Genomic DNA, 26,381 nt, shown 5'->3' on the forward strand with positions numbered 1-26,381 from the left:
GAAGTCAAAAAGAGAGAAGGTTGCTGCGTGACTCATCCTTTTGCAATTCTGGGCTGCATCAATAGGAGTATAACATCTAGATCAAGGGAAGTAATAGTACCACTGTATTCTGCTCTGGTCAGACCTCACCTGGAGTACTGTGTCCAGTTCTGGGCACCACAATTCAAGAAGGATACTGACAAGCTAGAACGTGTCCAGAGAAGGGCAACCAAAATGGTCAAAGGCCTGGAAACGATGCCTTATGAGGAACGGCTTAGGGAGCTGGGTATGTTTAGCCTGGAGAAGAGAAGGTTAAGGGGTGATATGATAGCCATGTTCAAATATATAAAAGGATGCCATATAGAGGAGGGAGAAAGGTTGTTTTCTGCTGCTCCAGAGAAGCGGACACGGAGCAATGGATTCAAACTACAAGAAAGAAGCTTCCACCTAAACATTAGGAAGAACTTCCTGACAGTAAGAGCTGTTCGACAGTGGAATTTGCTGCCAAGAAGTGTGGTATAGTCTCCTTCTTTGGAGGTCTTTAAGCAGAGGCTTGACAGCCATCTGTCAGGAATGCTTTGATGGCGTTTCCTGCTCGGCAGGGGGTTGGACTGGATGGCCCTTGTGGTCTCTTCCAACTCTATGATTCTATGATTCTATGATTTTGTTACCTGCACAGGTAAAGTCATGCCCGCCTTCTATCACATGCAAAAGGAAGGATGTTCCAGCCAGGAGGAACAGGAAGCTTCAACTGGCTGGACCAAACATTCCCCCGCATGTCTTCTCTAGCATTACAAGGAATGTTGGAGTTGACTGCCTCTCATGGATCACATCCCCCAAGTCCCCCACCTTCCAAGGGAGCCTGTTCCCCCTTCAAACAGCTCCTGTGCTTAGCAGGTTCTTACTTCCTTTCAGTCGACATTGCAAGGGTGCACCAGGAGCTCTGGATCATGGCCTTCCCCCCTAGTCATTTTCTTGCACTGCAATCCTTTACCTCCTTGCCTCGGCGTGTCAGAGTAGAGACGCTGAAGATTGCAGTGCCAAAACGATTTGCAAAATGTAACCATCTAAATTTAATAATGACAATGTGAGGTACTGAGGGATAGCAGGGTTGGTAGAGCATCTCAAATTCGTGAGTTCGAGCCCCACGTTGGGTGAAAGATTCCTGCCTGGACTCGATGACCCTAATTGGTCCCTTCCAACTCTACCCTTCTATGATTAAATAACTGCTGTTTAGATTTTTGCTCGGTTGCCCTGAGATGCAGGACCTAAACCGCAGGGTGCCCTGATCTCAGAACCTCAGCTGACCTCGCAAGACGAATGCCCTGCAAGACGAATTTCCCGCAAGATGAATGCGTCTTGCGATCTGATGGGGATTCGCAAGACGAATTCGTTTTGCGAAAAATTCACCGTGCGAATTGCGGTTTCCCATAGGAATGCATTGAAATTTAATTAATGTGTTCCTATGGGCAAAAAAAGAAGTTTCAATGCATTCCTATGGGAAACCGCGATGCGCAAGATGAATTTTTCGCAAAACGAATTGACTCGCGGAACGAATTAAATCCGTCTTGCGAGGCACCACTGTATCTCTTTATATGGTAGTTGGTCAAGGTCTTCGCGAGAGGGAAAGAATAATCTTCTTGCTGGAACAGAGCCCCCCACCCCCAAACAAAGAGGCGATGGCTATCGGGGTCTACTCACCAAAAGGGCTCTGCTGTGGAGGTTGCTGGAAACCACAGGAGGGGAAAGGGCTCTTGTGTTCGAATCCTGCTTGCATGTTTTCTGGTTGACCATTTGTGAGAACAGGACTGGAGGGGCCATGGGCCTGATCCAGCAGGGTCTTCAAATGTAGCCAAGTCTTTGGGTAGCATCCCATCGCCCACCAGGCTCGGCAACCCCCCCTTCCCACCCCCAAACACCTGAGTAGCTGTCCACCTCCCCAAAGAGCAAAGGTCACGAATTGAGTGAACAGGGGACGGCAGCTGGTTAGTCCAGTGGTGGTGCAGTGGTTAGAGTGCACCAGGGAGAGACCTGGGTTCGAATCCCTCCCCAACTCAGCCATGAAGCTCATTGGGCGTGACCTTGGGCCCAATCACTGCCTCTAACCTATCCTCGCAGGGTTGTTGTGGGGATAAAGCGAGGGGTGGAGGAGAACCAGGCACTGTCACTTGGAGCTTGGAGCAGACGGGTGGCAAAAATCAAGGAAATTGGTTTCTCAACTTTAAAATGTTTCTGAGCCAGCTGCGTGCAAAGAGCACCCTCTTGTGGCACCAGCGGGTGCTGCAGGGCAATAAATGGCACCGGCTGAGGAGAAAAACTGGAAATTGATTTGGCATGGAAGGATTTGTTTGTTTGTTTGTTTGTTTCATAAAATTTATACACCGCTTGATAGTTTTAAAAAACCGTTGTGTTCCTTCTGGGGTGGTTTGTCCACGTTTGGCTCCTATCCTGAACTCAGCTCTCGCCAGTGGCTCCTAGAAGCTCTTCAGCAGGCCACAGCATCCACATGCTGGGAAATAGCTCCTGCTGGCTGGCTAAACCAGGTGAAGGCAGCCGGTGGGTCTCTAACCTTCAGGGAGTTAGAGACCCCCCCTGCATGCAGAGACAGGCTCTTGCAGATGGATGGGAGGAGACCAAGAGGGGGTCTAATGGCCAAGAACGCTGTTTCTGCAAGAGCTGTAGAGAGAAGTGCAGGGGGCTCATCCAGCTGGAAGGGAGCCCATCTAGGAGAAGGAAAACTCTGGTCCTTGAGGGACATCTTCGGGAGAAGAAAGGGCTCAGGAGTAAACTCTGGAAAGGAGTCCTGAAGACGACTGGATGGCGTCTTTTATACTCCTCCTTCCAGCAACTCCGGCAGCCAGGTAAAGGTAAAGGGACCCCTGACAGTTAAGTCCAATCGCGGACGACTCTGGGGTTGTGGCGCTCATCTCGCTTTACAGGCCAAGGGAGCTGGCGTTTGTCCGCTTCCGCAGACAGCTTCCGGGTCATGTGGCCAGCGTGACTAAGCCGCTTCTGGCGAACCAGAGCAGCACAAGGAAACGCCGTTTGCCTTCCTGCTAGTAAAGGTAAAGGGACCCCTGACCATTAGGTCCGGTCGTGACCGACTCTGGGGTTGCGCGCTCATCTCGCATAATTGGCCGAGGGAGCCGGTGTATAGCTTCCAGGTCATGTGGCCAGCATGACAAAGCCGCTTCTGGCGAACCAGAGCAGCACATGGAAACGCCGTTTACCTTCCCGCTGTAGCGGTTCCTATTTATCTACTTGCACTTTGACGTGCTTTCGAACTGCTAGGTTGGCAGGAGCTGGGACCAAGCAACGGGAGCTCACCCCGTCACAGGGATTCGAACCGCCGACCTTCTGATCAGCAAGCCCTAGGCTCAGTAGTTTAACCACAGCGCCACCTGGGTCCCGCCTTCCTGCTAGAGCAGTACCTATTTATCTACTTGCACTTTGACGTGCTTTCAAACTGCTAGGTTGGCAGGAGCTGGGACAGAGCAACGGGAGCTCACCCCGTCGCAAGGATTCGAACCGACCACATCAGCAAGGTTGAGAAGACCTCATATAATACATAGTGTTGTAACTCTAATTACAGTGTCATTTTCATGTTGCGTTGTATGAATCACGAAGGGGGGGGGAACGTGCTTTGATTTCAGAATTAAGGAACAAGAATGATATATTTCATCTCTCTCTCCCTCTCTCTCTCTCCTCCCCCATAGGCTCTTTTGCAAGTAGCCAAGAATCTCTTCACACACCTCGGTAGGTACCCTCCTTCATAGCTGCCCCAGCAGCACTGTGTAGCCTTGGGACTCGACCCCCATCTGTAAAATGGGAATAATGGCAGCAACAACAACAAACAATGGGGAAGCTTTGCAATGAAATCCTGAAGGGCCAGAGATCAGCCTTCCCAAAAGGCCTCTGTGTGCCACCGCAGTCAGGATATTCAGCGAGGGACATTTTCAGTGGACCATGTCAGGCAATCGTTGAGCTCAGCAAGTGCCCTTGAGCCATGCACCGTTCCTACCTCACAGGGTTGTTGGGAGGGTAAAATGGAGGAAGGGGAAAAAATCTTGGATGTTGCCTTGAGCTTCTTGGAGGAACAGGTGGGGTCTAAATGTAATAATATTAAATAAATTGAAGGAAAAGGGGGCTGCAGGGAAAAGGGGCGCCTTTCTGGTCCTCCCTCTGGGCGCCAGAATTATCTCCGCAGGGAGACTCACCGCAACTTGACGCGCTCTCTTTTGCTGAGTGAAGGAAGGTGATGGGGTAGAAGCTGAGCCTAGAGTTTCCAGCAGATGGGATGGAAAGTCCTGTATGGCTTAGGTCCAGGTTATCTGACGGGCCTTCTCCTTCCTGGGCTCTTGAGATCTTCTTTGAATCACAGGCCCGCTTGGTGGGGACGTGGCAGAGGGCCTTCTCATACCTTCCCCAAACCAGGATGCCTGTTTTCCAGGACATAGTCATGTGACCCACACCTCACTCTTGCTCCCCCACCCCCATATGGTGCCTTTTCGGTAGTGGCGCCCACCCTGTGGAACGCCCTCCCACGAGATGTCATAGAGAAAAACAGCTACCAGATTTTTAGAAGACATCTGAAGGCAGCCCTGTTTAGGGAGGCTTTTAATCTGTAATCGATTATTTTATTCTTCTGTTGGAAGCCGCCCAGAGTGGCTGCGGAAACCCAGTCAGATGGGTGGGGTATAAATAATAATAATTATTATTATTATTATTTTATTATTATTATTATTACTATTAATGCCTTTTTGGGCACCGTGCAAAATTGCAGCACCCAAAATGGCCACAGTGCCATAGCTGCCAAGTACCCCGTTTTCCCCGGGAAACCCCCGTTTTTACTTACCTTTTCCCGGTGGTCCCCCATATCACTTCGTCTCCCGTTTTTCTCCGTTTTTTTCTCCTGCCGGCGGCCATTTTTTTCTGATTTGCCCTTCTATGGACACAAAAAAAGTCGCATCTACGCATGGAAGGCGTAGACGCGACTTCCGGTGTTGGCGGCGGCCATTTTTGGTGCCCATAGATGGGCGGGGCGACACCGAAAGTTGCGTCGACGCACTTCCGGTCATGCGTAGAGGCTACTTTTGAAGCCAGCGGCAGCCATTTTTGGTGCCCATAGAAGGGCAAAGCAACACCGGAAGTTACGTCGACGCAACTTCCGGTGTCACACGGCTGCCGGTCCCGGATTCTGTAGTCCGGGACTTGGAAGGTAAGCACAGTGCTCTCGCGCAAAAAACACCCAGGACCCCCTGTTTTTTCCTGGGCACTTGGCAAGTTATGCCTTCCTGGTGGTTTCTGCTCCCAGACAACTTTGGAATTCCCTCCCTCTTTCCTTGCTGCCACGCCAACAGTCAGTGGAGACTGTTTTATTCTGGCAGGCCTGGAAAACTGCCTGTTTTCCGAGGGCTTTTCAACAGCGCTGTGCCATTTTCACTGTATTTTCATAGATCTTTATATTGTCTTAACACTATTGCAGTCCAGTTGTTTTTCGACAATCATCTTCGATATGTTTCCAGCTTTTTGTATTCTGACGTGCTCTTAATTTCTACAACCTTCCTTGAGTCCCGGCCGGGATATAATTAAAATTAGCCGTATCCAATAATAAGAATAACCGTCTGCTTCTCTGACCCTTTGCAGATGACGTCTCGGTGCTGCTGCAAGAGATCATCACCGAGGCCCGGAATCTCAGCAACGCTGAAATGTGAGTCTCCCGCAGCGACTGTGACGCACAGAGCTCGCTCGGGTCTCCCTCCACCTGCTCTGGTGGAACGTGAAGCCAGCAGGCTGACATTCCTGAAAGCAAGCACCCGCCCTGAGACACCAGACCCTCTGGCCGAGGGACGGATCCCAGGCGGGTCTTTTCATGGGCCGGTATATTTAGAACTGCCCCCCACCACCCCAGAAAATTGCCTCCAAGATGGTGTGGGAACAGCATGACAAACACACATTTCATTTCTGAATTTAGCCATGCGGGTTTGGACTGACTTTGGGTTCCCAGTGCTTCACCCCAGCAAGGAGTTTGTTCCCTCTCCCTGTGTGTATATATATAGAATTTGGGCTTGTTTTGGAGAAATGAGCTAGAGGAAGCTTTGTTGTTGTTGTTTAGTCATTTAGTCATGTCTGACTCTTCATGACCCCATGGACCAGAGCACGCCAGGCACTCCTGTCTTCCACTGCCTCCCGCAGTTTGGTCAAACTCATGTTGCTAGCTTTGAGAACACTGTCCAACCATCTCGTCCTCTGTCGTCCCCTTCTCCTTGTGCCCTCAATCTTTCCCAACATCAGGGTCTTTTCCAGGGAGTCTTCTCTTCTCATGAGGTGGCCAAAGTATTGGAGCCTCAGCTTCACGATCTGTCCTTCCAGTGAGCATTCAGGGCTGATTTCCTTCAGAATGGATAGGTTTGATCTTCTTGCAGTCCATGGGACTCTCAAGAGTCTCTTCCAGCACCATAATTCAAAAGCATCAATTCTTCAACGATCAGCCTTCTTTCTGCCAGTGTGGTGTAATGGTTATGAGCGGTAGACTCCTAATCTGGGGAACCGGGTTCACGTCCCCGCTCCTCCACATGCAGCTGCTGGGTGACCTTGGGCTAGCCACACTTCTCTGAAGTCTCTTAGCCCCACTCACCTCCCAGAGTGTTTGTTGTGGGGGAGGAAGGGAAAGGAGAATGTTAGCCGCTTTGAGACTCCTTCGGATAGTGATAAAGCGGGATATCAAATCCAAACAACAACAACAACTCCTCCTCCTCCTCCTTCTTCTTCTTCTTCTTCTTCTTCTTCTTCTTCTTCTTCTTCTTCTTCTTCTTCTTCTTCTTCTTCTTCTTCTTCATGGTCCAGCTCTCACTTCCATACATCACTAGTTTCCGCATCCTCTTCTAACTTTCACCCGATGCAGAAGCTGCTTCTGGAAAGCAAGTGGAATATAGCACAAGTTTGGCGCTCGTTTCTGCGCTATTTGCTTCCGGCAAAACCCCATTTCCAAATAACATGGAAATGAGTGCTTAACCTGGCACCAGGCAGCGCAGTCATCGCTTGCACCCATGTAACTTGTGCTATTTCAACCATACGGAGCTGAAGGCAGGGTGGTTGAAATTGTGCAAGTTAAATCCAAGCAAGACAGAGAGATGAAAAGCTCTTTTTGCTCCGGTTCTACTTATAATAATAATAATTGTATTAGTTATACCCTGGCCATCTGGCTGGGTTGCTCCAGCCACACTCGGGGTTACAGGGCGTTTAAAGAGCTTAAAAGCTCTCTGCCTTGCTTGGGAGGCCTGACTTGTTCACAGCACTGACTCTGGGATGCTCGTGCGAGATCCCACAGGTCAAATGTGAATTCCCACAAGATCTCGCCAAGACCCCTAGCCTCCCAAAGCTGGGATAATTAACCCGTGTGCAGGCCAAGAGGTTGCGTTCCCCCTCACTTGTCCCAGAGAACGGTCAGGATCCTGGCGACGGTGGTTATCGAGCCCGTATCTCACCTTGGCTTGTTCTTTTGCAGATGCTCTGTGTTCCTGCTGGACAGATGCAGCCACGAACTGGTGGCCAAAGTTTTTGACGGGGGTGTGGTGGATGATGAGGTAAGGGCCACTGGTGGCGGGTAGTTCCCCTTTCTCTCTCTATCTCGCGCGCGCGCACACACACACATGAGACTGTGGAGTAACCTGCTTTCCTCCTGCTGTGCATTCCTTTCTCTGACACAGAGCCACGAATTCCGGATTCCGGCAGATCAGGGCATCGCGGGCCACGTGGCGACCACGGGGAAGATCCTCAACATCAAGGACGCCTATTCGCACCCGCTTTTCTACCGCGGGGTGGACGACAGCACCGGCTTCCGCACCCGGAACATCCTCTGCTTCCCCATCAAGGACGAGAACCAGGGTGAGTGTGCAGAAGAAGCGCAACGCCAGGTGTGCGCAATGCCCCACGTGGGCGAGATGTTTGAGAAGCCCCTCGTGCCCCATCTTCCGTGCTCCGCCCAAGTGGGAGAAGGATCCACGTCCTTCCCCTTTCACCTCCACCTGGGCTCACTGACTTACTCGAGAGTAACTGACAGCTCCCTTGCCTCTTGATATGCCAAGAAGAAGGTACGTCATCAGAGGGCCTTTGGAAGGGAGAAAGAAAGGGAGACATAAGGAGAGTTTGCTGAATCAGGTCAACAAGATGCCCATTATGGGAAACCCGCAAGCAGGATTCGAACGCAAGAGCCCTCTCCCCTCCTGCTCTTTTCCAGAAACTGGCATTCAGAAGCATTGCTTCCTCCAGCTTTGGAGGCAGAGCGGAGACATCCTGGGTCGTAGCCACTGACAGCCCTCTCCTCCTCCATGAATTTATCCAATCCTCGTTGAAAGCCACCCAGCACTGCCTCCAGTGGGAGAGAGTTCTGTAGTCTTAACTATGCACTGCAATTGTGGGAATGTTCAGGGAGGCAGGAGAGGATATATTGTTTATTAATATCCTTCCTAATTTGCACCAGCAAGTTCTATAACTCAGCAGAGTTTCACATTCCTCTTTTTAATCACACAGTGGGAAACTGGTTGCAGGCTCATGTAATCCTTTCACTACAGTATTAAGTTCCTGGCAAGTTCCCTTATATCCCTCTTAAAAGAATAAACATGCCACAATCTTCTTTAAAGTATATAAAAGTAGTTTACTCACATCAGTTCACAGTTGGATCCCTGAAGGCAGGCTTAGTTACAAAATATATGCATGTGGATCTATCCCATATGGGATAATCCCAGTGTCCTCTGCTGGCTGAAAGCCAACAGAGCATCTCTAGCTAAAAAGCTGCTCCAGCGACGGAGGAAGTCAAAGAGAGGAAAGAGGAAAAGAGAAAGAGTGCTGCATGCCTTGTGCTTTTGTTACGTGGACAGGTAAAGTCACGCCCACTTCTAGTCACATGCAAAGGAAGTATGTCCCAGCTTAGGAGGAAACAGGAAGTTCCGACTGGCTGGACCAAACATCCCCTTGCATGTCCACTCTAGGAAAACAAGGAATGTTGTATTTATGTATCACATCCCTCTTAGAATTTTGAAGTGTCAGGCATAGCTCTAGTGGCTTTAGCCCAAACATAGCAGAGTTTTCCTGCACAGCGCAGAAGCTAGTTGAGGTGGAAATGACTAGTCGGCTAGACACAGAATAACTATTTACAGGATTTATTAAAAGAAAATAAAACCAGCAGAGTTTCTGCATACAAAGCAAAGCAAAGTAAATCCTCTCTGTCTCTCTGTCTCTCTCTGTCTCTCTCTGTCTCTGTCTCTCTCTCTCTCTCTCTCTCTCTCCAACCACACGCAGCACTCCTACTCCTAACACCCACCAAGAAACAACTGTGCTAGCATTCCTAGATAACAGAGTTCAGTGCTGGTCATTAACCAATCAGAGAGCTGTTTCCAGGCCAGGCAGACCGTGGCTTTCTGCCAAGAGTAAATTGACACTGCCTTGAGTTAATTGTATGAAGCAAGAATCTGTAAGTTTCCCATGAGAACCAATTAACAGAAACTGAACAATCCCACAGCAATCAGGTGTGCTCCTTGTCTTGCCCAACCAATGCAAGAACTCACCTGTTGTCTTCTTCTCCGCTTCTTCCAGAGGTCATTGGAGTGGCTGAGCTGGTGAACAAAATCAACGGGCCTTGGTTCAGCAAGTTCGACGAGGATCTGGCCACCGCCTTCTCCATCTACTGTGGCATCAGCATTGCCCATGTAAGCAGGATCCTTTGGGTCCCCCTGGCTCTTTCCTCCACCCCAGGTAGAGCTGAACACCTCCCTTGTGCAGTGTACCAGCCTTCTCAAACTGGTGTGCCAGCTGGGAGAGCACCAGGTTGAGGAAGACTGCAATGGACCATATTATTTCCAGGGAAGAGTGTGCAAAGCCAGCCGTCTTGCTGAAGATAATTAGATTTTGATTCATTAACACAGGGATGCATTTTCATCCTATAAAAAGGTTTTTCAAGTTTTTTACTTGCAGAGCTTTCTTGAAAAACAAAACAAAAGCATCCAAGATACATAAAAAACATCCATACAATGGATGGGGGCACCAGTGGAAGCCTTCATGGCTGCTTTGGTGCCCATGGGCACTGGGTTGGCGATCCCTGCATTAACATATTCCCTCCCCCCTCCCCCACACCTTTTTTCCCTTCACTCCAGTCTCTGCTCTACAAGAAGGTCCACGAAGCCCAGTACCGGAGCCACCTGGCCAACGAGATGATGATGTACCATATGAAGGTAAGGCTGGCTTGCCTTTGCATCATGGAATCACAGAACTGTAGAGTTGGAAGGGATCCCGAGGGTCATCTAGTCCAACCCCCTGCAACGCAGGAATCTCAGCTTCAGAATCCCTGGCAGGTGGCCGCCCAACCTCTGTTTAGAAATCTCAAGTGAAGTCTACCACCTTCCAAGGGAGACCATTGCACTGTTGAGCAGCTCTTACCGTCAGAAGGTCCTTCCTAATGTTTAGTTGCATTTCTGCTTATTTTAATCCATTGGTCCAAGTCCTGACCCCTCTAGAGCAGCAGAAATCAAACTGGCTCCTTCTTGCTATATCACCCTCCTCTTGGGGGCACATGAGGGGGTGTAGACCTGAGCTATCTCCAGCATCAATATACTGATAGTGTAGCTCAGTAGCAGAGCCTCTGCTTGGCATGCAGGAGGTTCTGGGTTCGAACCCTGGCAGCATCTTCAGGTATAACAACAACAACAACAACAACAACAACAACAACAATTTAGTATTTATACCCCAGCCAATTTGGTTTCCCCAGCCAATTTGGGCGGCTTCCAGCAAAATATTAAAATACAATAATTCATCAAATATTAAAAGCTTCCCTAAACAGGGCTGCCTTCAGATGTCTTCTAAAAGTCAGATACAGTCATACCTCGGTTTAAGTACGCCTCGGTTTGGGTATTTTCAGTTTAAGTACTCCGCAGAGCCGTCTGGAACGGATTAATCCACTTTCCATTACTTTCAATGGGAAAGTTCGCTTCAGGTTAAGTACAGACTTCCGGAACCAATTGTGTTTGTAAACCGAGGTACCACTGTAGCTGTTTAGCCAGTGTGGTGTAGTGGTTAAGAGCAGTAGACTCGTAATCTGGGGAACCAGGTTCGCGTCTCCGCTCCTCCACATGCAGCTGCTGGGTGACCTTGGGCTAGTCACACTTCTCTGAAGTTTCTCAGCCTCACTCACCTCACAGAGTGTCTGTTGTGGGGGAGGAAGGGAAAGGAGAATGTTAGCCGCTTTGAGACTCCTTCGGGTAGTGATGAAGCGGGATATCCAATCCAAACTCTTTTCTTCTTCCTTGACATCTGATGGGAGGGCGTTCCACAGGGCGGGCGGCACCACCAAGAAGGCCCTCTGCCTGGTTCCCAGTAACTTCGCTTCTCGCAGGGAGGGAACCGCCAGAAGGCCCTTGGAGCTGGACCTCAGTGTCTGGGCTGAACAATGGGGGTGGAGACGCTCGTTCAGTTATATTGGGCCAAGGCCGTTTAGGGCTTTCAAGGCCAGCACCAACACTTTGAATTGTGCTCAGAAATGTACTGGGAGCCAATGTAGGTCTCTTAGGACCGGTGTTATGTGGTCTCGGCAGCCGCTACCAGTCACCAGTCTAGCTGTCACATTCTGGATTAGTTGTAGTTTCTGAGTCAACTTCAAAGGTAGCCCCCGTAGAGCGCATTACAGTAGTCCAAGCGGGAGATAACCAGAGCATGCACCACTCTGGCGAGACAGTCTGCAGGCAGGTAGGGTCTCAGCCTGCGTACCAGATGGAGCTGATAGACAGCTGCCCTGGGCACAGAATTGACTTGCGCCTTCATGGACAGCTGTGAGTCCAAAGTGACTCCTAGGCTACGCACCTGGTCCTTCAGGGGCACTGTTACCCCGTTCAGGACCAAGGAGGCTTGGAAGGACCTGAGGGTCAGCCAGTCCTACCCCCTGCAATGCAGGAATCTGCAGCCAGTCATAGTAGGAAATACGTAGACGGATAGATCTGACTCTGTACCTGCCGGCTGCCTAGGTTCCTGTCATCCCATTTCCGCTTATGGCAGCCTTTGCACCCTGCATTGTTGAACTACAACCCCCACCGTGGCTGGGTCTGAGGGAGTTGTGCTCCAACAACCTCCGGAGGGCACCAGGTTGGCATATGTGTTGGTAAACAGGTAAATGAACCTGCTGACACAGGTGACTTAGTACTGGCAGTTCAGCTTAAAGTTGGGAATGTGGCCAGTTTGCAGGTACATGTCACCATTTCTCCTCCTCAAAACAGCTTGTTCCTAATAATAATAATAATAATAATAATAATAACAAACCTATATAATAAAGTGCAAGTGTCTCTGCGTCCAGATTCCCTGTGTCCCTGTGTCCGCGCTACTGCGCATGTGCCCCACGGACACAGGGACTGGACAAAGAGACTGCACGCGCGTGCGCTCCCCCCCCTGCCTCCTCCAACCGCCGCTCCCGGCCGGACACCACCTCACTGCAGGGCACGTCGGGGAAGCGAGGGTGGAGGCCGGCGGAGGTGAATGGGGGTAGGAAGGGCGCCTTTGAGGAGCTCGGTCCGGCTCCCGCCGCCGCCGCGGCCCCGGAGCCCGATGCCGCCATTTTGGTCCTCCTCCGCCTCCTCCTCACAACCCTCCTTGACCCGTGAGAGGTGCCGCCTCCAGCCAAGCCAGGCCAGGATGTCTCCTTCCTGTCGGCGGCTGGGGGAGAGGAAGGAAGGAGGAGAAAGGGCTGCTTTCTCCTCCTTCGTACCTGTCCCCCTGCCGCCGACAGCAAGGACAGGTCCCGGGGTTCGGAGAAGCGCTGCGCAAGCGCTTCTCCGAACCCCGGGATGTCTCCTTCCTGTTGGTGGCTGGGGGAGAGGAACGAAGGAGGAGAAAGGGCTGCGCAGCGCTTCTCCGAACCCCGGGATGTTCTAGCGCCCGTTTATTGAACGGGCTGAATTACACTAGTAATAATAATAATAAGGCACCAGCTATTTTTCCTTTTCAAAAGCTGAGCACTGCTTCGTCTTCCAGGTTTCAGATGATGAATACACCAAGCTCCTCGACGAAGCAATCGTGCCCGTCTCAGAAATTGACCCGAGCTTTGCCAAATTCACCTACACCCCGCGTTCCCTTCCAGAGGACGACACATCTATGGTGAGCGTTGGGGGCAGAGGAGAAATTCGGTTGGGTTTGCCTTTTAACGAGAGATGTACCTATTTTGTACTTTCCAAAACAAGGCGTGGGCCAAAACACAGGGATCCTTAGAAATCGACAGCGCTCCAGATTTTGTGAGCGAGAGATCCAGCCAAACAGCATATGCCCCCTCTGTGCTTTCTAAGGCTGGTGGGAGTTGTAGTCCAAAGATGGCGCTGTGGTCTAAACCCCTGAGCCTCTTGGGCTTGCCGATCGGAAGGTTGGCGGTTCGAATCCCCGCAACGGGGTGAGCTCCCATTGCTCTGTCCCAGCTCCTGCCAACCTAGCAGTTCGAAAGCACGTCAAGTAGATAAATAGGTACCGCTCCAGCGGGAAGCTAAACAGTGTTTCCGTGCGCTCTGGTTTCCGTCCCGGTGTTCCGTTGTGCCAGAAGCGGCTCAGTCATGCTGGCCACATGACCTGGAAAGCTGTCTGTGGACAAACGCCGGCTCCCTCGGCTGAAAGTGAGATGAACGCCGCAACCCCATAGTCACCTTGGACTGGACTTAAGAATAAGAATAAGAATAAGAATAAGAATAAGAATAAGAATGATTTATTTATACCCCACCCATTTGGCTGGGCTTCCCCAGCCACTCTGGGCGGCTTCCAACAAAACATTAAAATACAGAAATCTATCAAACATTAAAAGCTTCCCTAAACAGGGCTGCCTTAAGATGCCTTAACTGTCCAGGGGTCCTTTACCTTTTTACCTTTACCTCTTAGGCTAATGGGAAATGTAGTGCAAAGGAGGGCATCAAGATTGGCTGCTTTTGCACCCCTCCTGAATACACTCTCTCTCGCTCTCTCTCGCTCGCTCTCTCTCTCTTCTCCACAGGCCATTCTGAGCATGTTGCAGGACATGAATTTCATCAGCAGCTACAAAATCAACCGCCAGACCCTTGTTAGGTAAGACGTGAAGAGGGCTGCCTTTTTTGTCTCTCCCTTTCAGACTCACACATTAGAATTGGAATTGTAGAGCTGGAAGGGACCCAGGGGGTCATCTAATCCAACCCTCTGCAATCCTTTTGCCCAACGTAAAGTTCGAACCCACGACCCTGAGATTAAGCATCTCATGGTCTGCCGACTGAGCTGTCGCTTGCACTCGGCTTTCCCCCCAGACTGGGACTCGAGGTGGCTTATAACAAAAGCACACAGATAAAATACAAAAGACCAGAAACGTGTAGGACCTTTATTAAAAGGTCATCAAACTCAGTTAGCATCAAAACAATATAAAAAACAGAAACAGCACAGTGCTATTAAAAGCACTTTCCTTAAAAACAAAGACCAGCCAGTTCCCAAAGACCTGCAGGCAGTGACGGATTTACATATAAGCTAAACAAGCTCTAGCTTAGGGCCCCACTCTCTTGAGGGGTCTGGCTTCTCTAGGCAGGGAGTTCCAAAGTTGCCTGGGAGCAGCCACGACCGAGAAGGCCCTTCCATTGCAGGCTTAACGTGAGCAGGGGCCACGACAAAGCTGAGCCATTGAACTCAAACGCTGGGAAGAAAGTCAGAGGGTCTCTCCAGGGCTGTATTAAGCATATGCGGCGCCAGGGTGCAAAGTTCCGCCCGGTGCCCCCCCAATTGCCCATTCCCAGGCACGCAGGAGGGCGGAGCCAGCTAGCCGCCTCAGCGTCTCGCTGGCTCGGTTGCCCCCAAACTCGCGGCACAGAGCCGTCCGCAGCAGAAGAGTCCATTGCGGTGCTCCGACTGACGGGCGGGCTCTTCCCCAGACTCAACTCTCAGGCTCCTGACTCTTGGTCTGGCACCCCTAAGAGCTTGGCGCCCGGGTGCCCTGCAGCCCTAGCACCTATGGGTAAGACGGCCCTGGGTCTCTCCCCAGTGGCTGCCCTCTACTCCACCACTGGGAGGAGGAAGGCTGGGGCTTGCCCGGCCCTTGGATTGCGACGGAGAGTGCCCAAACAAAATACCCCCAACTGGCTAGGCATACTCACTTATTTGGAAAGAGGTCATTTAAGAGGTGCCCGCTTTTAAAGGCACAACAATCTTGCAAATGGCTGGGTTTCACCCATCGAGCTTTTTAGAGTGCCACATAATTTTCACTCCAGACTTGCCATCATCATCATAGCTGTCAAGTTTTCCCTTTTCTCACGAGGAAGCCTATTCAGCATAAGGGAATTTCCCTTTAAAAAAAGGTAGAACTTGACAGCTATGTTCATCATTATAAATGTATAGATTCATTATACATTTAAAGCCTGCACACTTCCTCCGAAGGAGCCACGGGTGGCACAAAATGGGTATTTCAGTGTGGCAGCACCAGCGCTTTGCAACTCCCTGTCGATTGATATCAGGCAGGGCCTTTCGGTGTTGTGTTTTCAGCGTTGGCTAAAACACAAACACTTTTTGTTTAAGCATGCCTACTAGGGTGATGACTTTTTCTTTTCTTTTTTCTCAAAAATTATTTCCTGTAGCACAAATGGATGAACTTTTGCCTATTAATGACTAAAATGAGGTATATTCCATTGAAATATTTAAAAAGGTTACGCACAAACCACTTTTAATTTTTTTTGTATGCCGTTTTACCATTTCATAAAATTGTATTAACAATTCTATATATATTTCGTATCATATCTGGACACAACACCACATTCCACAACGGGGAGTGTTCTTAGCAACATAGGGTATACAAATGCCACACCTGTGTGCAAGGTAAAAGCCCCTTTTTGGGACCTCAAAACTCAGCCAGCAGACCCTGCCGGGCATGCTGGGAAAAGAACCTACAGGAGAGGTAGCAAAACATCGCCCTCTAGCGGTGTCTATACTGTTACTGCAGCTAAAAAATGCTTCCTTGTGTGTTTGATGACCCTATATAATGTTGTGTATATATGTGACTCTAAAGCTTGGGTTCAATTTTATATCTGCTTACAGTGACTTCAAAAATGGTCAAAAAACTGATAAATAATTTTTTTAAATCGTTTTGTGCATGAGGTTTTTTTATCAAATCTCTTTGAAAGTAAGATTTTATCTAATCTTTAATGAAAGCACATCAAATTATGATACAGGGAAATGAGGTTGTAAAAAAGTCATCACCCTAAGCCTACCCAGACATGTGCATCTGACCTGTATATTAACATGCAACTTTATTTTATCATGAATATTTTGAGAGGGGGGGGAGGAATAGACTAACTTTGGGATTTTAAAAATGTTTGAATTTATCCGGAATTTTAACGTATATCGGATGTAAACTACTCAGTAGCTGGCTTCTTTTTATGACCAAACAGAGTACAAAATCTATTAAATAAAAATGAAAATAGTCAGCGTCATTCTCACCAATGGGCTTCTTTGCGGGGGGGTCTCTTCGCAGGTTCTGCCTGATGGTGAAAAAGGGATACCGGGACCCCCCCTATCACAACTGGACGCATGCCTTCTCCGTCTCCCACTTCTGCTACCTGCTCTACAAAAATCTGGAGCTCGTCAATTACTTGGAGTAGGTGGACGATGCTTTGCTCTCCAAAGGGAGGGGGGCGGGTTTACGCCAGGGATCAGCCGCAGAGCACATGGAGACAGACAAAGACAGCGGAGGGTGTCCTGGTGATGCGGAGCTTGGTGGGGTATTTTCTACTTTGGCAATCCCTCGTAGTCAAGTAAGATTGCCTTCCATAAACACGGTTTTAACAATGGGTCCGTAAGTGACTGTGGAGGCCAGTTCTGGATCCGCACGTCCTTCCACAGTGGGGACATTGGTTTCCGGGTGGGAGTTGATCACGGTGTGGATTTGCCAAGCGTGCCTTCCTCTTGGCACATTTCTCCCTTGCATCCTGAGATCGAGTTTCTTCAAAGCCCATGACACCTTTGGTCAAGGCTGTTCTCCAACTGGAGCGCTCGCAGGCCAGTGTTACCCAGTTGTCAGTGTTTATACTACATTTTTTTTAGATTTGCCTTGAGACAGCCTTTAAACCTTTTTTGTTGACCACCAGCATTACGCTTTCCATTTTTAAGTTCGGAATAGAGTAGTTGCTTTGGAAGACGATCATCAGGCATCTGCACAACATGACCAGTCCCACGAAGTTGATGTTGAAGAATCATTGCTTCAACGCTGGGGATCTTTGCTTCTTCCAGTACACTGGCATTTGTTCGCCTGTCCTCCCGAGTGATGTGTATATCTGAGTTGCCAAAGAGCTGTAACCTTCCTTTGCTAGCTGTTGCTGCATACCCAGCCTCACCTGTTTAGCAGAGATCACAGAATCATAGAATTGGAAGGGCTCCCCAAGGGTCATGTAGTCCAACCCCCTGCAATGAAGGAGTCCCTGGGTGCTTGGCAACATCCCCTCCCCCTCTGCTTTAAGAAAATGAAATACTTCGGATCTGAGGGCATGCTTGGTTGGGGGGGGCACCAGGTTGGGGAGGCTGAGCGAAGATGCCACCTCTGATTCCCCTGGGGCTGGTTTGCATATGGGATACCTCCTCTACTGCCAAATTTGGGAGCAGCCCAGAGGCTTTCCGCAGCTCATATGTTATTTTTGCTTTCTTTTCTCTTCAACAGAGACATCGAAATCTTTGCTTTGTTCATCTCCTGCATGTGCCACGACCTGGACCACAGAGGCACCAACAACTCCTTCCAGGTGGCTTCGGTACGATTTTAATATGTCACCTAATAATAATAATTTTATTTGTTTGTTTGTTTGTTTGTTTGTTTGTTTGTTTATGCCCCGCCCATCTGGCTGAGTTTCCCCAGCCACTCTGGGCAGCTTCCAACAGAACAAAACATTAAAATGCAATCATCTATTAAACATTAAAAGCTTCCCTAAACAGGGCAGCCTTCAGATGTCTTCTAAAAGTCTGGTAGTTGTTGTTTTCTCTTTGACATCTGGTGGGAGGGTGTTCCACAGGGCAGGTGCCACTACCAAGAAGGCCCTCTGCCTGGTTCCCTGTAGCTTTGCTTCTTGCAGCGAGGGAACCGCCAGAAGGCCCTCGGCACTGGACCTCAGTGTCCGGGCAGAACGATGAGGGTGGAGACGCTCCCGAGAATAAACAAACAAATACAATATTGCAAATGCAAAATAGCGCCAATTGCAAATGCAAATGGCGCAAATTCAAAACGTTTCTGCGGTCTTACCAAACCAAGCACGCCTGTGTCCCTGCTGAAAAGAACATTCCTTGCAACACTGTGAAGGGGAAACAAAAATATCTATATCTTTGAGAAAGGGAGGGAGCGGTTGGGGTCTCATATTGTCCTGGATTAAAACAGCATCATGGATTCCCCCACATGACGTCCCTTAATTTTCTCGTTTCAGAAATCGGTCTTGGCTGCCCTGTACAGCTCAGAAGGCTCAGTGATGGAGGTAAAACTTTTACAGATATTAACATTGTGCAGCTTGAAGCAGATGGATGCATGAAAACTGACTCCTTCTTGAAAATAAAACAGTGTTGAGGTTCCTGCCCTCTGGAGCAGCAGAAAGCAAGCTGGCTGCATCTTTTAAAACAAACAAACAACAACAACAACAACTTATTTATACCCCACCCACCTGGCTGGGTTTCCCCAGCCACTCTGGGCGGCTTCCAACAAAATATTAAAATACAGTAGTCCGTAAAACATTAAAAGCTTCCCTAATCAGGGCTGCCATAAGATGTCTTCTAAAAGTCTGGTAGTTGTTTTTCTCTTTGACATCCGGTGGAAGGGTGTTCCACAGGGCGGGAGCCACCACCAAGAAGGCCCTCTGCCTGGTTCCCTGTAACTTGGCTTCTCACAGGGAGGGAACCACCAAAAGGCCCTCGGCACTGGACCTCGGTGTCCAGGCAGAACGATGGGGGTGGAGACGCTCCTTCAAACAAAAATATCTTCAGTAGGCACCTAAACCCCATGATGCGGGGCACCTGTCTAATTTCAGCTGGCAACTGATTCCAGAGGGCTGGAACTGGGACACTAAAAGGGTGTGTTTTTCTCTCTGCACAGAGGCACCATTTTGCTCAGGCCATCGCCATCTTAAACACCCACGGCTGCAACATCTTCGATCATTTCTCTCGGAAGGTGAGTCAGAAGAGGGTCAGCAGTTCCCAGGGTCTCACAGCGAAAAGCGTTGATGGTTAAAACCGTTCATTTCTCGACACTGGGTCATCTCCAACCTGGTGCACTCCAGGACCGGGACTCCCATCAGCCTCAGCCAACATGAGTGGCAGCTGTCTCGTGTGTCACCGGCAGCTGACATAATTTCAGGAGGGTGTCATAGAATCATAGAATTGAAAAGCTGGAAGGGACCAGGAATCACAGCTAAAGCATCCTTGAGAGATGCCCGCTGTAAGGAAACCAAGGACTTTGCCACCAATTAATATGCGACAAACCCAGTCCTGGCGTTGTCACTAAACTTTCAGGGATCCTTCTTAATATGTGATGAAATGTCCTCCCTCTCTATTACTAAAAATGAGCCACAGGAATCCAGGGGTGAAACCACCACCCCCTCCCACTTCTCCTGCCGCCTTAAAATAAACCCCTGTTACTTGGGTTCCTTAGTAAAGAGAGTCTTCCAGCTTACGTGGCCTGGTATCTTGATAAACTCTAGGCTGTTTGACGGACTAACCTCTTGCCTACAGTAAAGAGTCTCAGTCAGATTGATTCCCCACTGCAAAAGTTTGCCCTTTCCACTCTGGCAACTTTGTAGCACCCCAGGTTATCCTCCTAAGCCTCCTCCGTGTAACTCTAAGACACAAACCGTTGCCTCTATTCCCGAGGTAAGTTTTGTCCTCTATTGAGCCACCACTTCTGTGAGTTTAGATACCCAGCTGGAATAACTAAGCACATCCACTAACATTTAAGAAAGATTTATTTAGACTGTTCTTGTTTAGTCATTTAGTCGTGTCCGACTCTTCGTGACCCCATGGACCATAGCACGCCAGGCACTCCTGTCTTGCACTTCCTCCCGCAGTTTGGTCAAACTCATGTTCGTAGCTTCGAGAACACTGTCCAACCATCTTGTCCTCTGTCGTCCCCTTCTCCTAGTGCCCTCAATCTTTCCCAACATCCGGGTCTTTTCCAAGGATTCTTCTCTTCTCATGAGGTGGCCAAAGTATTGGAGCCTCAGCTTCACGATCTGTCCTTCCAGGGAGCACTCAGGGCTGATTTCCTGAAGAATGGAGAGGTTTGATCTTCTTGCAGTCCATGGGACTCTCAAGAGTCTCCTCCAGCACCATAATTCAAAAGCATCAATTCTTCGGCGATCAGCCTTCTTTATGGTTATCTAGTCTTTATTTAGACTAGATGACTTTTAAATGCGTAATGGTTTCATGTGTACAGGCTCTTAGATCATATTCTTAGTTTCAATTAACAATGGCTAGATAATAGAATTCAATTAAACTCCTCAGAACACTTTAAGATCTCCTACGCCTACCCACACTCTCCCTCGGTCCCACAACCCTCTCCCCAGAATTAACTGCCTCCCATTCCTTTTAAACTCCTGGCAGTCCCGCCCCTCAGGAATGGAATGCGTCATTTATCCAGGATGTTGGGGTTTAACTCTCTGCACCCTGGAGTTCTTTTGCCCACCAGGCAATCCGTCACACCCGCCCACATCCAGACTCCAAGGAAGGAGAGTCCACCGCCTTCCGGGGGAGTCTGTCCCATGGTCAAACGGCTCTCACGGCTGGAAAGTCCTTCCTAATTTTTGGTCGTAATCTCCTTCCTTGTAACTCGAAGCCATGGAGCAGAAGCGTGTCCCATCTTCCATGCAACAGCACTTCAGATATCTGAAGATGACTCTCTTGTGCATTGCAGGGAGCAAGTTGGTGGATTCGTTCGAACCATTTGAGTTAAGCAATCCGTTCTGGCTTTTCCAGATTGGGTTGTTCCTGGTAAATCCCCTTTCGTTCCCTCTTAAAAACATTAATGACACAACATTCTTCTTTTTAAAGTAATGATAAGGTTTACTTACATTCAGGTCACAGTATGATCCTGAAGGCAGGCATGAGCTTGTAGTTACAGTTACAAAGTGTGGGTTCATCCTCTGAGACCCCGTCTTTCTTCTTTGGCGATCCCTCATAGCCGAGTAAGATTGCCTTCCATAGACAGTTTTAACAGTGAGTCCGTAGGTGACTGTGAATGCCAATTCTGGATCCACACGGCCTTCCACAGTGGGGACATTGGTTTCCGGGTGGGAGTTGATCACGGTGTGGATTTGCCAAGTGTGCCTTCCTCTTAGCACGTTTCTCCCTTGCGTCCTGAGATCGAGTTTCTTCAAAGCCCATGACACCTTTGATCAAGGCTGTTCTCCAGCTGGAGCGCTCGCAGGCCAGTGTTTTCCAATTGTTGGCGTTTATACTACATTTTTTTGAATTTGCCTTGAGACAGTCTTTAAACCTTTTTTGTTGACCACCTGCATTACGGTTTCCATTTTTAAGTTCGGAATAGAGTAGTTGCTTTGGAAGATGACAATCAGGCATCTGCACAACATGATCAGTCCAACGAAGTTGATGTTGAAGAATCATCGCTTCAACACTGGTGCTCTTTGCTTCTTCCAGTAAAAAAAAAAAAATCGGAGACAGCAGACAGCAAAAGGCATCAAGAGTAAGAGTAAGCAAGAGCAAGAGAGTAAGGGGAAGATGTCTGCGTGACTTGCTCCTTTATAGGGTCTCCCAGAGTCATAGAATCCTGGAATCCTAGAGTTGGAAGAGACCACAAGGGCCATCCAGTCCAACCCCCTGCCAAGCAGGAAACACTATCAAAGCATTCTTGACATATGCTTGTCAAGCCTCTGCTTAAAGACCTCCAAAGAAGGAGACTCCACCACACTCCTTGGCAGCAAATTCCACTGCCGAACAGCTCTTACTGTCAGGAAGTTCTTCCTAATGTTTAGGTGGAATCTTCTTTCTTGTAGTTTGAATCCATTGCTCCGTGTCCGCTTCTCTGGAGTAGCAGAAAACAACATTTCTCTATATGACATCCAGTTACAAATCCACTGAATGGTAGCATTGTCTAGAAAGCATTTTACTAGCTTCTTTACAAGAATATCATGGGGCACCTTGTCAAAGGCCTTGCTGAAATAAAGATAGGCTACATCCACAGCATTCCCTTCATCTACCAGGCTTGTAATTCTGTCCAAAAATGAGATCAGATTAGTCTGACAAGTTCTAGTGTAATTCAAAAACGTATCATAATGGCTTGAGATACCTATTTGGTCCATAAATTACCATATAGCATATATATATATATATATATATATATATATATATATATATATATCACATCACATATATTCAACACACACACACACACACACAAATGAGGAATCTTCTTTCCTGAAGTTTGAATCCATTGCTCCGTGTCCGCTTCTCTGGAGTCAAGCCCGTCTACCTGGTCATATGCGGGGGGAGGGGGTGCTCTGGATCAGGTGTGACAGGAAGTCCTCCTGGCTAGAGCAACATTCCCCTGTGTGTCCACTCTGGGCAAACAGGAAATGATGTACATACTTGACTGCTTTAGTGATGATACACCCCACAACATGCAGTCTTATTGCCCCAATAGGATTACCAAAGGATGCTGGACTTGATGAGAGACATTATCCTGGCTACGGACCTTGCTCACCACTTGAGGATCTTCAAAGACCTCCAGAAAATGGCAGAAGGTAACTAGAGGTCCACCTGTCTGGTGCCTCCCAGGGGGAGCCAGGCGGGAAGGGCATGGCCACCAGATTTGGATAGGAGCATCCCTACATAAAAGCTACAAACACACACACAAACACACACACACACACACACACACACACACACACACACACAAACTTCTTCCTGTCTTATGACAAGGAAACAGAACCCGGGGCTGGGATCTACTGGCTTTCTTGTGTTGAAATATCTTCCTCGAATGCACAATTCAGTCTAGCCCACAGGAAATACAGTGGTGCCTCGCTTAACGAATGCCCTGCTTAACGAAATTTCCGCTTAACGAAAGGTTTTTTCTAGCGGTGGGTTGCCTCGCTAGACGAATTCGTTTTACGAAAAATTCGGCTAGCGAATCGCGGTTTCCCATAGGAATGCATTGAAATTCAATTAATGCGTTCCTATGGGCAAAAAAAAAATTCAAAAAAATTTCGATGCATTCCTATGGGATTCGCTAAACGAATTTTTCGTTATAAGAAAAGACCCGTGGATCGAATTAAATTCGTCTAGCGAGGCACCACTGTATTAGGTATGGATCATAGTTAGCCCGGTTTTCCAGTAACACAGAGAAACTTTCTCCTCTCTCCACCTTCGTCTTTTCAGACACACCCCTAGGGGCACGAGAGCTAGAAAGAAAACAAAGGCAAAGTCCTAAATAAACCAAATTTTGAAGCGCTGAATCATGGAGTTGGAAGGGGCCCCGAGGGTCATCCAGCCCAGCCCCGTGCCATGCAGGAATATTTCACCCAATGTGGCGCTTGAACCCACAACCTTGGGATTAAGAGGCTCATGCTATTAATAATACTATTATTTATTGCCTGCCCTTCATGCTAAGGACCCGGGGCAGGTTGCAACAATTTGAAATACAAAATTAAAAATCATTTATTGAAACAAAAGAGGAAAAATCACAAAAGAATCTAATAAAAATAACAACAACATCTAGTCAAAAGTATCAAAAGTTCCTATAATGGCTTATATTTTGTTGTTGTTGTTGTTGTTGTTGTTGTTGTTGTTGTTGTTAATTTATTTATACCCTGTTTATCTGGCTGGGTTTCCCCAGCCACCCTGGGCGGCTTTTAACAAAATATTAAAATACAATAGTTTAGATTTCCAGTCTTTCTTGCATTAGAAATCTTTATGGCCCTCTTCTAAAAAGTGATTACTTTTCCCATATCGTGGGAGTGGAAAGGGACCCAGTGTCATCTAGTCCAACCCCCTGCAATACAGGACCAGACCCCTCATTTCTGACAATATTTAATAGTCAGGTGGCACCTGTTTGGCTTGAGAAGCTGCTTTCTTTCTGCGGCCCAAATCCTTATTTTTACCCAGTTCACACGCAATGGGGCTTCTGAATCCCTTCTTGCTTTTGAAGGTGTGATTCTCCTAAGGTCTATAGCGGCGGGGAGGAGGGGGGGACAGAACAGAGACCCCCACACCTTCCAGGCCTCGTTTCTTTGGGGAAAGGGTCTTGCTGGCTTTCTGCTGTCTCTGCGGAGTCCAAAAAAGGAGACCTTTCTTCCCTCCATCTCTCGCCCTTTCCAGTTGGCTACGACCCCAAGAACAAGCAACACCACAGCCTCTTGCTCTGCCTCCTCATGACCTCGTGCGACCTCTCGGACCAGACCAAAGGCTGGAAGACCACCCGCAAGATCGCTGTGAGTGTGGGAATCCTTGTAGAGCTGTAGAGTTGGAAGGGAGGGGGTCCCCCAGGGTCATCCAGTCCAGCTCCCTGCAATGCAGGAATCTCAACCAGATCGTACACAACAAGGTAGCCTCCCCACCTCTGTTTCCTCACAAGGAAAGGTTGCCCCTTCCAGGGTTTTTCAGTTCTGGGGAGTAGGCGAGTCAGAGGTGCGTAAAATCATGCGTGGCATGTCGGGAATGTAGCCTTATTAGCTGATGATAAGGGTCCTTAAGTTGCACCCAGGCAAGGACAGGGACAGTCAACAAGACTCCAAGGGTTGAATTCGGAGAAAGAATTTAATTTCTTATTAATAAGAGACTCTTGGTGGTCAGCTCCACGGCAAGAGTAAAGCAACACAAATTTGCAAAGCTTCTTATACACTTCTTGGGCTCCTTTCCCCCTCCTCTGTAAATGTGCGCGCACAAGGGGGTCACAAGTACATATAAGGATATTCCTGTGTCCAGTCCTGTGCATAAACACATGCTGACTCATCCTACCCCGGTAGCATCTTCCAGCAGCCTTGAGTGGGGGGCTTGCCTGTTCTGTGCGTCAGACTGATAGCGTCAGACAAGACAGTCATCCGGCCTTGATAGCTTAGCAGGGCATCCTGTCCAGCCCACATCACCCTTTGGCACACAGAGAGAGGCAAGGGGGGGGGAAGCATTTAAGCAAGACATCCCAGGGATCGGGGGGGGGGGGCTCAACCATACACTCACAATTATACAATGCAGGCAATGCAAACTATAGGATCAGATCTTAGCTCCATAACACAATTGGCAAATCTCTCCCTTCAGGAACAGAAAGGTTTTTCTGCCTCTCTCATAACACCAGAACAGGCCTAGGAAAAACTCGGCCCTCCCGATGTTTTGGGACTACAATTCCCATCATCCCTAGCTAACAGGACCAGCGGTCAGGGATGATGGGAGTTGTAGTCCCAAAAACATCGGGAGGGCCGAGTTTGCCTGTTCCTTGGCTAGAACTCGGGGAATGTTGGAAGATCCAGAATTTCTTTCTGTATGTTTTGTGGTATTTTACGCATTGTGACTTGCCAATATTCTTATTGATTATAATTTATTGTAATTGTTAAGTGTAAACTGTTTCATTATTATTTGCTGATATGTAATTTTGCTGCTTACTATTATATTCTAATGGGTGATTGAATACTGTATTGCTTTATTTGATATAAGTTGTTTATTTTAAAGTTATCGTGGCTTTTTTGTACAATGGTACCTTGGTTCTCAAACTTAATCCATTCTGGAAGTCCGTACCAAAACCAACTTACGTTCCAAAACCAAGGCACGCTTTCCGTTAGAAAGTAATGCAAAACGAATTAATCCATTCCAGACTTTTAAAAACAACCCTTAAAACAGCAATTTAGCATGAATTTTGCTATCTAACGAGACCATTGATCCATAACATTAAAGCAATTATTGTTCTGTACTATAAAATAAATAAGACAGTATTGTAGATGATAAAGATTAAAATTATTTTTTTTCCTTAGCTGCACTGATGATAGTCATTGTTTGGATGGGGGGCTTTTATCCATTTCCGCAGTCACACAATCAATCAGTAGCTGAACTGGGTTCCACAGTCACAAAAGCAAACTAACCGAAAAAACCTCAAAACCAAAAGCACAAAATAAATAGCAAAACCAAAAGCGCCAAACTTAACCCGTTCTGGAAGTCCATTTGACTTCTGAAATGTTCAAAAACCAAGGCGCAGCTTCTGATTGGTCCAGGCTCCCCGGAAACAATAGCCGCATCAGATGTTCAGCTTCCAAAAATCATTCGAAAACCAGAACACTTACTTTCAGATTTTCGGAGTTTGAGGACCAAAGCGTTTGAGAACCAAAGTACCACAGTATTATTAAGTGTGTGTTCTTTGCTGCCCGTTTTGTTGTTGTTTTTGCAGCTTGTAACCCACCTTGTGTGTAGCAATGTAGAAA

At 48.2% G+C, this 26,381-nt stretch overlaps 1 protein-coding gene across 2 annotated transcripts in view; it reads left to right on the plus strand.

The window, feature by feature from the left end:
- PDE2A (phosphodiesterase 2A) overlaps window positions 1-26,381 on the plus strand; it is a 256,545-nt gene that overhangs the window by 218,946 nt on the left and 11,218 nt on the right. For both annotated transcript variants that reach the window (XM_060273988.2, XM_060273990.2), the window contains exons 14-27: window positions 3,696-3,735; window positions 5,626-5,689; window positions 7,487-7,565; window positions 7,689-7,866; window positions 9,574-9,686; window positions 10,131-10,208; window positions 12,991-13,113; window positions 13,988-14,058; window positions 16,475-16,597; window positions 17,654-17,741; window positions 18,405-18,452; window positions 19,064-19,138; window positions 22,622-22,721; window positions 24,295-24,407. In XM_060273988.2, the coding sequence (XP_060129971.2) occupies window positions 3,696-3,735; window positions 5,626-5,689; window positions 7,487-7,565; window positions 7,689-7,866; window positions 9,574-9,686; window positions 10,131-10,208; window positions 12,991-13,113; window positions 13,988-14,058; window positions 16,475-16,597; window positions 17,654-17,741; window positions 18,405-18,452; window positions 19,064-19,138; window positions 22,622-22,721; window positions 24,295-24,407 (1,293 nt within the window). The remainder of the gene's footprint in view (window positions 1-3,695; window positions 3,736-5,625; window positions 5,690-7,486; window positions 7,566-7,688; window positions 7,867-9,573; window positions 9,687-10,130; window positions 10,209-12,990; window positions 13,114-13,987; window positions 14,059-16,474; window positions 16,598-17,653; window positions 17,742-18,404; window positions 18,453-19,063; window positions 19,139-22,621; window positions 22,722-24,294; window positions 24,408-26,381) is intronic.

This window comes from Zootoca vivipara, chromosome 4 (genome assembly GCF_965207765.1).
Source record: "Zootoca vivipara chromosome 4, rZooViv2.hap1.1, whole genome shotgun sequence".
Taxonomy (NCBI): domain Eukaryota; kingdom Metazoa; phylum Chordata; class Lepidosauria; order Squamata; family Lacertidae; genus Zootoca; species Zootoca vivipara.